This window comes from Microdochium trichocladiopsis (genome assembly GCF_020744255.1).
Source record: "Microdochium trichocladiopsis strain MPI-CAGE-CH-0230 chromosome Unknown B0I36scaffold_14, whole genome shotgun sequence".
NCBI classification, from domain to species: domain Eukaryota; kingdom Fungi; phylum Ascomycota; class Sordariomycetes; order Xylariales; family Microdochiaceae; genus Microdochium; species Microdochium trichocladiopsis.
In genome coordinates, this window is record NW_025763557.1 from 984,565 (window position 1) to 997,003 (window position 12,439).

At 55.8% G+C, this 12,439-nt stretch overlaps 3 protein-coding genes across 3 annotated transcripts; 1 reads left to right on the top strand and 2 right to left on the bottom strand.

Moving 5' to 3' along the window:
• Positions 1–1,521: 1,521 nt before the first annotated feature.
• On the bottom strand, positions 1,522–2,866 carry B0I36DRAFT_278880 (Alpha/Beta hydrolase protein). The gene has a single exon (XM_046151445.1). It carries the CDS (start codon positions 2,810–2,812, stop codon positions 1,790–1,792), a length of 1,023 nt encoding a protein of 340 aa, XP_046004967.1. The 5' UTR covers positions 2,813–2,866; the 3' UTR covers positions 1,522–1,789.
• Positions 2,867–3,531: 665 nt separating this feature from the next.
• B0I36DRAFT_278882 (Alpha/Beta hydrolase protein) lies at positions 3,532–5,248 on the top strand. Its single transcript, XM_046151446.1, has 2 exons — positions 3,532–4,085; positions 4,183–5,248. The coding sequence occupies exons 1-2, from the start codon at positions 3,877–3,879 to the stop codon at positions 5,138–5,140; spliced, it is 1,167 nt and encodes a 388-aa protein (XP_046004968.1). The 5' UTR covers positions 3,532–3,876; the 3' UTR covers positions 5,141–5,248.
• A 4,926-nt stretch (positions 5,249–10,174) lies between these two features.
• Positions 10,175–11,713, bottom strand: B0I36DRAFT_369824 (uncharacterized protein; the record flags this gene model as incomplete). The annotated part of the gene is made up of 4 exons (XM_046159831.1): positions 10,175–10,233; positions 10,565–10,749; positions 10,826–11,331; positions 11,453–11,713. The coding sequence occupies 4 exons, from the start codon at positions 11,711–11,713 to the stop codon at positions 10,175–10,177; spliced, it is 1,011 nt and encodes a 336-aa protein (XP_046004969.1).
• Between the last annotated feature and the right edge of the window lie 726 nt (positions 11,714–12,439).

The window sequence follows — 12,439 nt, forward strand, 5'->3', positions numbered from 1 at the left end:
AGGAAGCAGATGCTGGATTATCCTCTGCTTGTTTGAGGTGTGGATCGCGAGTCTGCCTGTGATCGCAAAGGAGGGCACGGCGTCATTGTCGCCTGGCGTGCTAGTGGTTCGAGGTGCAGGGTCGAGCCAGAAGAGGCGGATCTGGCCGGGTACGAGAGCCGTTCGTAAGGAATGCATCTTGCAGGTCAGACTCGGGAGCCCGGCGACCACAGACTGACGGTGGAGATTGACGGGCGTGCGAGACTCGAACAAGGGGAGGAGCAGGCTCGTCTGGTCTTCGTGCATGTGGCAAGGGTGCCGGCTTGTCACGATCTAGATGTTTGTGATGCTGACATGCTGACCCCTGCGCCGCTCCTGCAGACAACCCTGTTTCCCACGAGGAAGGAACGACCTGACCTGCCACTGCTCATCGAGCCAACACGAAGTCTTGCCCAAAGGCCCACAGGCCCAAAGTCTCGTGCTGTTTCATCACTCCTTCGTTCTCAGATGGCACAATTCGTCCGCTTCCCGAACACGGCCGGCACGGAAACGGTGGCTTCTGTTCAAGTCGGGTGAGCTGCAGATCCTCGAGCGCAACCAAGACACTAGACTGGCCAAATTTGGAACGATTGCACAAGATCAAGACCAGCTCGAGGTTCTTGCCAAAGCGGTCTCGCGCCTCTCGACGCCCTGTGTTGGAACGCGTGGCGGAGTCTGCATCAGGCAGAGGTTGTGACCAGGGCCCTCAAAGTGTGCTGAGCATTGCGAGTAGGCCACGGGACGTGACTTGTTCTGACAGGGTTTCTGTCCCTTCAGTGACGGGAGCCGATTAGTTTTCAGCTGTGCGAATCTGAGCGTGTTGATCCATCCGACTCGAGGATAGCGTGGGCATGTTCACAGCTTGGCAGGCTGGGCGTCTATGCCTCCCTTGTCTTGGCATAGGCGATCCTGGGGTTCAGCTCGGAAAATATATAACGGGACGGCAAGCGCGCGCCGTCTAGCCCTCGTGCCTCCTCTGTGCCCATTTCCTACTCAGGTAGTAGACAGGACAACCGGTTTCTCGTTTTGACAACCACAAATTGTTGTGTACACCTGCCACTATTCACATCGTCCATCGATTTCAGCGACCATACTACATCACAGCCAGGACAACCGATCACTGAACTCATAGAAAGCACTTGAGCGACCACAACGACCTCGCCATGGAGAAAACAGCAAAGCCCAGCCGTGTCCTGATCGCCATCGACGTCGGCATCAAGCCGCTCGCCGTAGGCGCCCTGTGGGCTATATTCGCCATGCTACTTGCCATCCGCAGCAATCTGGACAAGATGGTCAACAACTCGGAGGGAGTCAGGGTGCGGATGCTTGGCAATATTGGCACATCCACGCCATTCAGCGTCAGGCTGCAAGACACGCAGGGGGGGACGTTTTCACAGCCCTGGTATATCAGCGTAAAGGAATAGAGCCAGGTGGCCACGAAAGGGCGAAAGGACGAGGTCTGCGTTCGAGGGGGAATGAGCGAAGTCTAGAGCCAAGGAGAACGCAACGAGGATGCTGGAAACGTGGGATCATTCCGGAAAGGTAGACTGCGTCTGTCTGCCTAGAGAAAGGCATCATATCTATGGTGGCATCTGATGGTTTTAGCTCTTGACGCCGATGAAGAGTTTTATCCTTGGTTTCGGTCAGGGAACCTAAAGATCTGGTTCAAAATGCTGATCATGGCGGTGGTCTCTGTTTTCGGTGTGGTGGCGTACACTATATATGAGCTTGTGCTTTTGACACCTGAAGATCACTTCCGTAAAGTCCAAGTCTAGTCAAGCCCCCTCCAAAACCCCTCGATGGCCTGACAAACTTCCTTCGCCTGTGCTCTCACCACCGCATGCCCGGCCCCTTCCACAACAACGACCTCCTCAATGCCCACAGCTTGTACCTTGCCCAGGTTGGACAAGCCGTCATGCTCTCCTAGTACCGCGAATCGAGGCTTCCCAGTTGCACTGGCCTTTTCAAAGACCTCCTCTCGATCCATGATATTTCCATCTCTCACGATCGCCGCCACGCTAGCCGCGTGACCAGCATGGACCTTCATCTCCCAGTCCTTGACAGCCTCAGCGACCACCTCCCCCTTCGCGATCCGCGCCTCCGCATCAGCAGGGACAACCAGCTCCCCACCCTCGAGAAAGTCGATGATGAAGTCCCGCGAGGCTACCTCGTCGACTGCTCCACCCTGCTCCATCGGTTCACCGCGCAGCAAGGCCTGCTCGGCGGCCGAGAAGTCGTGTATGCTGAACAAGCCCGCGGGAGCGACGTAGACGACTGAGTCCGCCCGCGCGGTCTTGGTGGCGGTATACCCGGCGACAATGGTGCTGCCGAGCGAGTAGCCGACTAGATGAGCACTAGGCCAGAAGAGGTGGTCGAGTAACGTGTCGACCTGCTCCAGGAAAAGCTGCGGGGCGTGCGGAACACGAGGGGTATCGCTGAGGCCGTGGCCCCAGAGGTCGAAAGTAACGAAGTGTGTTGATGGGAATGCTTTGCGGAGATGGGAGGCGAGAGGATACAGCCCGAGGGCGGGAGTCTGGATGCCGTGGACGAGGAGGACTCGTTGGACGGTAGAGGGTTGGGTGGTAGGTGAAGTGGTAGAACTTGACGGCGGGAGATCAAAGTATGCGAACTTGCCCTTTGGCGTGGTAATATACTGCGCTGCTGGGAGAAGGGGACCGAACGCTTTGGTGAAGTCTGACTCTGGCGGTGCAGCGACAGGGGACGACTCGTTGCTTACGGCAGCATCGCCAGGGCGGGGTAACCCGAGGATTTTGTTGACCTGAGATACAGACATCGTGTTGAACGTGAGCTCTTCTGACTAGGTTTTACTGATTCGGAGAGATCTTGGGCGAGAGTGTTCAGCTTCTTCGTGAAGATATGCTCTTTAGGACGAGGTTCCGAATTACGCGACAATAGCATAAGCCGACCTCGGAGATTGCCGAGGACCCTGAATTCATTTAGCTGACACAATTACGCTAATCTTGACTGCAGATGGACCTGGACATACGTTAACGCCGAGGCTCGGGAGTCAGAAGAACCTCACCTGTCAAAAGTGGATCATAAGATCCACCACAGCTGACAATGGCGGTATTGGCGCCCGCAGTGGGTTGTTACCTTAGGCAGCCGTCCCCTTACTGCCGCCTGGGTGGCTGCGCAACGACAGCGTTACGATGCGCCTTTGGCGAGTCCTATTGTCCTATACGAAGATAACGAAAGCCCTGTGTTGCCTGAATGTCCTGCCTGGAGTGCTGTCTTTGCTGCACGGAGAAGAGTTGGGGACGGCGATTGGGGTCCCGCGCGCCACCCCCCCGGCTGCGGAATGCTTCCGTAAACTTGCCCCACCAAGGCCGTCGTCCCCCGCTAAAATCTGACGAGCAGATCAGGGTCTCGGAGAGCGATGCGGGTGGAAGTGAGTAGACGCGGGTGCAGACTGTCTAGTGCCGGGACTAGGTTCGAGTATATCTCATGGCGACGCACACGGTAAACAACGTTGTCGACCTCGTTACTGACTCCGCCATGCGCATGTTTGCCAATGTCCAACCTCGATGGCGCCTCGACGAGGCTAGCCCGGCCCCCCCTGTGAACCTTTGCCTAGTGCTCTGGATCTGTCTGTGCCCACTGCTGATTGGCCACAACTTTTACGAACCGGACCAATGCAACTGCCGACCGGCGGCCCTTTTGCCATCGCCGTGTGCTTCACCTCGGCCCCGCGGCGGGCTATAAGCTAGCGTCCCTCTCGCGACACTGGCGCAGCGCGATAGGGTCAACACTCGTGCTCCGCGATCCTCACCCGGAACTTACACTGCAAAACTCGACACACAGAGTCACACTGTCCGCCCTGCCCGCCCTGCCACCGCCATGGCCGACCTCAGCGCTCCCGGCGAGCTCGCCGTCCAGCCGCACTTCCCCTTCCTCCAGGCTCTCCAGCATGGCGCCATCGCGTGGTCCGTCAAGGGCGTCATCAACACCCTCCTCACCTTTAGGCAGCTGGGCCACTGGTGGAACAAGAGCCCCAACGCCCCAGACTTGGTCAAGACATATGCGTGCCGGTCGTCGCTGCCCATCAGGTAAATACGCCACGCTGGCCTGCCCAGCATTCACGCCGAACTCCACCATGGGATCCAATTTGAGACTCTTTGCTAACCACGGCCGCACTCACAAAAGAATCTTCTTCCCCAAGGGCTACGAGCGCAACAGCAAGGCCCTTCTCCCCACTCTCTTCGTCATCCACGGCGGCGGCTTCCTCATCGGCGACCCGTCCGACGACGACCTCGTGAACCGCCGCGTCGCTGACACGCACAACTTCCTCGTCGTCGAGCTCAACTACCGCAAGGCCCCCGGCTCGCCCTTCCCCGTCGGCCTGCACGACCTCGAGGCCATCCTGCTCGCGCTGTACAAGGACCTCGACAGCCCCGGCTCGGATGCCTGGCTCCCCGTCGACAAGTCCCGCGTCGCGTTCAGCGGCTTCTCCGCGGGCGGCTGCCTCGCTCTCGGGCTCTGCCAGCTCCCCGCGATCCAGACCATCGTGGCGCCGTCCGCGGTGATCCCCGTGTACCCGGTCGTGGACCAGAGCATTAAGCCCGGCGAGCGCGCCCTGCGGCGGCACTACAAGACCAGCTTTCCCGGCCTGCGCGGTGACTCGAAGGACCTGCTCTCCCGCATGTCGCCCTATTTCGTGTGGAGCTATCTCCCCTACGGCCAGGATCTGCGGGACCCGCTGCTCTCCCCGTTCTATGCGAAGCGGGAGAGTCTGCCCAAGGGTGTGTTTGTCGTGGGAGCTGAGCTGGATCAGTTGTGCCACGAGGGGTGGCGGTTCGCGTGCAGACTGGGAGGGAAGAGGGTACCGCCTGACTCGGCGGAGGAGAAACCTGGTCGGGAGGAGCCCGGGACGGAGACGGGCAAGCTGGTGACCGAGGGTGGAGACGAGAGGTTCTACTGGGAGCATGATGAGGGCGGCAAGTCGGAACGGTGGTTGCTGATCCCGGATGCGGTGCATGGGTTCAATCTGATCCCGCCGAGCATGCATGCTGATCCGGTTGCTGTCAAGGACTCCAACGACAAGGCGATTGCGTACGAGAAGATGATGGCGGAGTGGTTGAACAATGTTATCTGGAAGAAGTGAGCTGGCAGAGAGAGTAATCGATACTGATGGATACTTATTTAACTATATTTCTCCAATATATAAGCACAGGTATAGCCTCAGTCCCGCGCGTGACCTACAATGCCAGAGAAATTTGAAAATTGCAAGAGATCAAGCGGAAAAGTGACACAAGCAAGAAGGCAATTACTACACGGGCATGAAGAATTGCTACCCGGGCATGACTCTTACACGGGCATGACTTCTATCGCCTCTGATTCGCTCATTTTTTTTCCTTCGACCTACAGGTACATCAGTGCAAAGGCGGTGAAGCAAGGTCTCTTAACAAGGCCGTGCTTTCGGTATAGTCAGAACCAACCAGGTCAACCAGGCCTCTAGAACAGGTCTTAGGCGTATATCAAAACAAGGTCTGGTTTTCAATACAGAACACGGCCAATTCCAGCACGCCCTAGAGGGCAGCTATCTATATCTCTATCCTCTAACTACTATAGATGGAAGAACCTCCTCGTCGCTGTCAAGCAGCTCCCACTGACTCCTTCGCCTGCGAATGCTAGATTGCGTCTTCCGTCCGTTGGCACGTACTCCTGTAGTTCTTCCAGCTCCAAGAACAGCTGACCGGCTGCGCGTCTGGCGCTGGGATGAGGCACTGGCCTGGCTACTAGCCTGGCTGCTGGCCTGTTGGGTCGCTTCCAGAGCAAGCCTAGCTAGCGTTGACTTGTTGTGACTTCCTGGTGGTCGACCTCGTCTGCGCCCTGTCGCTTGGCTTGCTGGATTGCTGGCTCGTTGGCTACTCGGCTGGCTGCTTGCCTCAATGGCTAGCCGCGCTGGAACAGCCTGTGTGGTGTTCTTAGGTCTGCCACGGAGAGCAGTGGCGATCTTAGGGTCGAGGATTCGTCGGTATGGATCTCGAGAGGATGGCTCTCGTAGGCGCCACCGAGGATGGACCTCCCATTTGGTGAGAGGCGTGCCACTCACCAGCTTTGAGTAGATTGTGTGGCAGCAGGGGATTCCAAGCTCGGTCGAAACCGAGCAGTCCTCACTGCAATCGCCAATGGGGTCAGGGAACGGATTCTTCCCCGTCGGCATTGCTTTCCTTGCTAGCCGATATTGTTTGTTGATAAGCCCGAGACCCTTCGAAGAGAGTGCTGTCCGGGGTTCGCCTAGATACTCCGAGCTGGACCCTATGTGCTCTCGCGCGGTAAGTACCTCGTCCGCTGCGCAGGCGTCGTTGAAATCTCGCTCCTGGTCCTTCATCATGTCCTGCATAGCCTCGATAAGCCGATAGAGATTGCTCATACCATTCAGGAGATAGCTCTTGATGTTGTTGTTGCTTGCTTCTGTCCCAGATGTGACGCGGATGCCGAAGTTGCGATAGTTGCGAATGAAACATCGTGCCCACTGCGCCCTGACAGGCATGTAGGTTCCATGGAGATACCGCAGGATGGCCCGCTGATCGTCAAATTCCCTACAGAGGCTTCCCCACGCCTTCTCGTGAGCCTCCTCTGTCTCCGCAAACAAGACGACCTTCCACATCATGAGAACCCCTCGATGGCTATGAGGGACGACTTCAGCTGTCTGCACGTTGACCAACTGTCCGTCTTTTGGGCCGAGCTCAGCCTGTGCCTGTGGAGCGTAGTCCTCCCCGTTGCTGCTGTCGGGACTACTACTGCTACATTGGCCCTTGACCCACTTCTGCTTTGACTTGAGCAAGACGTTAGAATTGATTTGGTGGATGCACAGCTGCTGCTGTGCATCAGGGAACTGATCATTCAGCGCGGCCTTCATCTGACCGTCGAAGTCAGTAATGATAACGTCCGGTTGGCGAATAGAGTGCTGCTCTGAGATCTGTCGAATGCTCTCAGAGAGGAACTGGAACCCCTCCCGTCTCTCGTTGTCGATCAGACCGAACGCCGCATTGTAGACAGAACCAAGGCAGGTCTGTCCTGTTGCTTGGAATAATGGAAGCTTGAAGCGGTTGGTGTTGTATGTGTTGTCGAAGCTGATGACCTCAGGAAACCGCTTCCACATCTGGAGGCAGTACGGAAAGGTCCAGACAAGACCGACGAGGCGGTTTGGCTCATCATCCGCCCACTTAACAAGATAGGGAATCTCCATCTCGTCGAACAGCTTGATCAGTGCTGCAGTAGGAGTGTGGCCGCTCAACTTGTCTCGGCTGATACGAGACCTGGCGTTATAGATATCCTTTCGTGTAAAGGATGACTCGGGATGCTGCTCCAGGACGATCGCGCGTAAGTCACGGGCCCGAATTCCGACCCGACGGCTTGTCGATTCGACTGTTGCCCTGATAGGTGTAGTGAGTCGTCTGTGGGAGGGATGGGCGGATGGTTTGATACTGGCCCCGTGGTTATGCTGGCTATGCTCGGAGTTATCGTGGTGTCGTAGAAGCCATCTACCCTCCTCCAGTGCTTCGGCGATGACCATCCATTTACAACCACACTTTCGAGACTTCCGTTGCCGAATACCGGTACTCTCTGAGGGGCGTGGTTCTCCGAATCGATCGCATTGGAAAGAGTACCGGATCTTCCGACCCTTATATGAGTAGGCATTTCGTCGAACAATACCGAAGCCATTAGCCTTCGCGAAAGTATTCACCCACTCGAACAGGACTTCGGCTGACGGCGCTGGGTCGCCTGGGATAGGTGGGTTCGGGATCGGGTCAGGGACAGGCGACAAGGGTGGTCGGGCGAGGGCGGCGAGGCGATAGGCGGAGAGTGCCTTTCTCGGGGAGGCGAGTATGGCGGAGATGATTCGAATGCAGTTGAACTGAGCGGCGAGTAGCCCCATATCTCGCGCCATTGGCGGACTCGTTCGTATGACCGGACGAGCTCGATGGTAAGTCTTCGATCTGTCCCAATCACCTCGCGCACTAGCCTAAAGGCGGACTGAAACTGGGGTCTTGTTGGAGAGAATTGTTCTTGTGCTGATTGTTGTGGAGAGCAGGTAGGTGGCTGGTCGATTTCCGGGCCTGGTATAGGCATTCTTACTCGTTGCGACCGTCTTCCTCGGGTTGGGAAATCATTCGATAGGTGAATCTCATGATCGAATCGCAGCTCCCATGGTGGCTCGTTCAGCCCACGCGATCCATGGGGGCGTGGAGCGGTCGTGAAGGTCTCTGGGTGCGAGGCGAAAGCATTATAGAGTGCCTCGTCGTCTCCCACGCCATAGTGTGGGCCAATGCTCGTCCCTGTGCTATTAGACGAAGGTGGTCTTGAACTCTCAGATTGGTTCTGCCGCTGTCGTTTTCGGGGACGTAATTGATGGCTTCGTAGTCGTTGGTTGCTTGCTGAGCTAGATCGAGAGTCGGGCTGGGACATAATGACGGCCTTGATCGCGACAGGAAGAGTGTCGCACGCACGGATGAGAACATGGTTAAAGGGGCAGTTGATTTGACTATGAAAGAAGGAAAGAGGGGACCAATTTCAGCACAAAGGAATGACCTGCTTTGTGATGCAGATGCCTTGGAAGATGAGGCTATTGGATATTCCTGATACAGCGTGTGTTTGAGTGTTGGTCTCAGCAGGGGCCTAACACACCACGCCTGGAGCCCTGTGACCTTGACAAATATCGTATCTTTCACGAACAATCATTATCAGTAGGCTTGACATGCGACAAGAGGTAATTGGTGTAGTAGCTAGCTAGTGAATAGCTTCCATATGTCTCGTCGATCGTCGTGGTGGAGAGCTAATCCCGAGGTACAAGGGGAGCGTTGGCAGAATCTAGATGCACTAACAAAAAGGGATGGACCAATCAGAGGCTGCAAAAGGTCATGCCCGTGTAAGAGTCATGCCCGGGTAGCAATTCTTCATGCCCGTGTAGTAATTGCCAAGTTAATTGGCGGACCGCTTTAAATGATCATTCACTTGGGCTGCCTAATCCCTTCGACATGGAGCCCACCGAGTCCCATGGCTGCCTAACCGAGTCATGCGGAGAAAAGCTTCACGGATCCATTATCCCCCAGCCTCAGTCTACTTCCTAGTGAGCGAAAAAAACGCGACACGACAGAAATGAATGACGTGGAAGAGAAGGAGAACTGAAGCCTTGTCCATTAGACGTTTCATTGGGGAAAGGCTGGACCTTGGGATGAACGGATCGCTCCCTAATAGTGGCACTGGAGTAATTAACTTGGGAGGAAAGAGCCATGCGCCGCTTGGGGGTTGGGGGAGGGGGGCCGAATGATGGCGTCCGTGAGTGTTCAAGGCTCAGCTGGAGGTGGTTCCGGATGCCGTGTCTTTGGAACGACTGGGCACCTATCTCTCGGGAACTGGCGAAGGACCTGGAGCCCGGGACCCGGAGCGATGGGATTAAGAATATCGAGAGGCTCCTGATATGTAGGAATCCCATCCCATATGAAGTGAAAAGGTACCATATGCACACCAATTTCCATATGCATCGCTCGAGAGCGGCAGTGGGTGTCCCATCGACCGGATACCTCAGCTCCGCTGGTGAGCGAGTTGACCTCTACCTCTCCTGACAGGGACCCTGCACCGTGTCTCCGGGTAATTCCATTAACTTGGGAGGGAGAATGTCGTGGCAGCAACCTCGAAGTGGCTTGAGACGCTACGACTGCGCCAGTTTAATGACAAAGGTGCCTACCACAGTACGCCCGTCGAAACTGGGGTCAATTATGGCGTAGTGCAGTCTGGCAAGGGTTTAACCCATGGACTGATTACTTGCTTTGTTGGATCCTGTCCCCGATTTGGATTGGGGGCGCAGTGGCTCCTCTTGCCCGGAACTTCCAACCTGTTTGGCCTTGACACAAACCCCCCACACAAGCGTCGAGATAATTTCACGTCCTTAACATCTTTTGCTGCATCAAAATCCTGTCCTGGCGAGCAAGAAAGCAGGGTGACCACCAGTGCTGGAAACGCCGCAGCCCTGATACTATCAAGGGTGGCATGAGCCGCCTTTCATGCTCTCGGCGCTCTTAGAGTAGTGGAAGTGGCTGAAAAATTCGCCAAGGTCTTCTTCGTTCAGCGCCTCCCAGCCCCAACTTAGATTATATATCTCGACATGAATAGTCCGATACTTTGAACATCCTCACATCCAGTTTCGTTCCTCAATGCTCTTCTGGGCAAACCGTTTGCGGTTTGTGCCTCCTGTAAGCGGTTAGATGAAGCGGTATATCACGTGACATAGCCTGAGTGTGACGCGCAGGGGAGCCCATAGAGCGACGGGTACCCGTCGCTCTATGGGCTCCCGACGCGCAGTCAGCTGCCCAAAACAGTTGGTGAGAGTCATGTGCGACAGCACGTGATTTTTTGACGTTTGGGTTTTTTTCGGCGGGATCATGATGATCATCGACCCGCCCTCATGTACCTCGACCTTGATCCATTTGGTGATCCAGCCGCCCGTATGCCACGCCCCCCTGTATAGTTGGTAGCGACTTCGGTCTCCGTGACGGCGTTGGACTGTTTGCACCAGACACACCGACATCGCGTTCGATGTGCGACATGGCGAACAGGCCGATGTCGTGGCGTTCGCCTGCGGCCGTCTGCGACGCCGAAGGGTGCAGCTTACTGATAGCATGGTCTACTAGCACGACGCTGTCGATGTTGCTGCTTTTCGCAGCGCTCTCCTCGGCGAAGACCAGACGCGAGGCGAGGATGTCGACGCTGTTGTATGATGTCTCGGTTAGCAGGCTTAACCATTTATTAACGTTGCGATGTCGAGATTAGAGGACAAGCGTACAACAGGATGATTGGGAACAAACACCCCAGAGTGTAAATAAACAGGTCAATCTGGCTGACTGGGTTTAGAGGGCCCGACACCATGTGGAAAAAGAATGTTATTGAGCGCGGGATGCCGATGAGCGCCAGCGAAGCGAGGCGTATTTCGGCGCTGCGTATGAGGTAGCGGTATAGCTTGCCGCCCTTTAGTCCGCCCGATATCGACGACCGGAGGGTCGTGCGGAGCTTTTTCAGCAAGAATACGGCGTTTACGCTTTCGGCCATCGCGATGGGTATGAAGTAGCCCAAGTGCAGACGGTTGACCATGGTCAAATGTATGGCCAGGGGGGTTGGTGAAGGGTCGTCGGCGAGTGTGAAGAGCACGTCGACCACGGCTATTGCAACGCGGACAACCACGGTGACGAATATACACCCCCAGAAGAGCGTTAGGTAGATTGCGTGCTCGCCGCCGTAGAGGATAGGGGCCAGGATCGCATAGCCGTAGAATGGGAGTCCACCTTCTTGAACCTGTTGGAGCAGGCCGAGGTGGCCATCGCGTTAGTCGAATGTAACATAGCAAGCCGGGAACGGAGACGGGGACATTGAGCCCCGGGGGACGGATGGGGAGGCCCAGAAACGTCTCGCTCACCAACCACGCGAAATCCGAGAACGCATAAGCGACCGCCCTGTTAACGGCCGGGGCGTCGGAAAAAGAAACGTAGTAATATAAACCATTGGAGATAGCACACGCAGCCGAGGTAACGATCGGTACTAGGATGACGGCTGAGAACCTGCCCCTGATTCCAGCGATCATAAGGCCGACAAGTACGTTGTTAAGCCCGATGGTGCTGAAGGCGGCCCATATCGTTTCGAAGTACTGTGGTTTTACGGCGGTTGCATTTGATGCCATGGCGTTAAACTGAAGAGTTCCGAATGATGATCAGTTCCGAAATGGGACGTAGACTTTTATCAGAACAGATTCCATTAATGCTTTGCACCGTCGCCGCTGATATCAGACAGAATATTAAGTCGCCACCCCCGCATTTGGCCACCCTAACATTTGGCAACTTTTTTTACCACTCACCGCTCTATTACCATGCAATCTCACGAATAAGAAAAAGAGGTAAGCCGATTCGGCCTGATTTTGGTCCTCACGAGCCCTCAATCGTTCAACCAAGCTCGCCTTAGAGCCTGATCGGCTCCCCACCGCTGGCGGTTGGCCACTGCTGCGGCAGGGGGCAAATCATGCCAAGGACTATTTTTTCGACGCCCTTATCCCGTTCTAGTACCAAATTTGAGTGCCAATATGAGCCAGAGCGTCTTCAACCGCTGGACCCCCTGTGACGCCCCTGTCTTCAATGTACCGACTAGCTCAGCCACTAGGCTTGCTACAATACGGCAAAGATCAGCGCTTTCGAGTGGTCTGAGATCCCTACAACCACTACTGTGGTGGTGGGGATAGCATTTATACCGGCCTTTTTGCTGCGACCCCTCTGGATAAGAATCACATGCAAAGAGGCTGACAGAACTAGGCTCGGTGAAGGGAGGGGTTTCCAGCACATTGTCAGTGTACTGTATTAGACGCAGAGTTGCTCCTAGAATTGCGTCACCTGAACTCTATATAGGTGGCGTTTAA

Coding starts and splice junctions, on each gene's coding strand:
- B0I36DRAFT_278882 (XM_046151446.1), top strand. CDS start 3,877: ATGGCCGACCTCAGCGCTCCCGGCGAGCTCGCCGTCCAGCCGCACTTC. Junction 4,086..4,182: donor CGGTCGTCGCTGCCCATCAG/GTAAATACGCCA, acceptor CACTCACAAAAG/AATCTTCTTCCCCAAGGGCT.
- B0I36DRAFT_278880 (XM_046151445.1), bottom strand. CDS start 2,812: ATGTCTGTATCTCAGGTCAACAAAATCCTCGGGTTACCCCGCCCTGGC.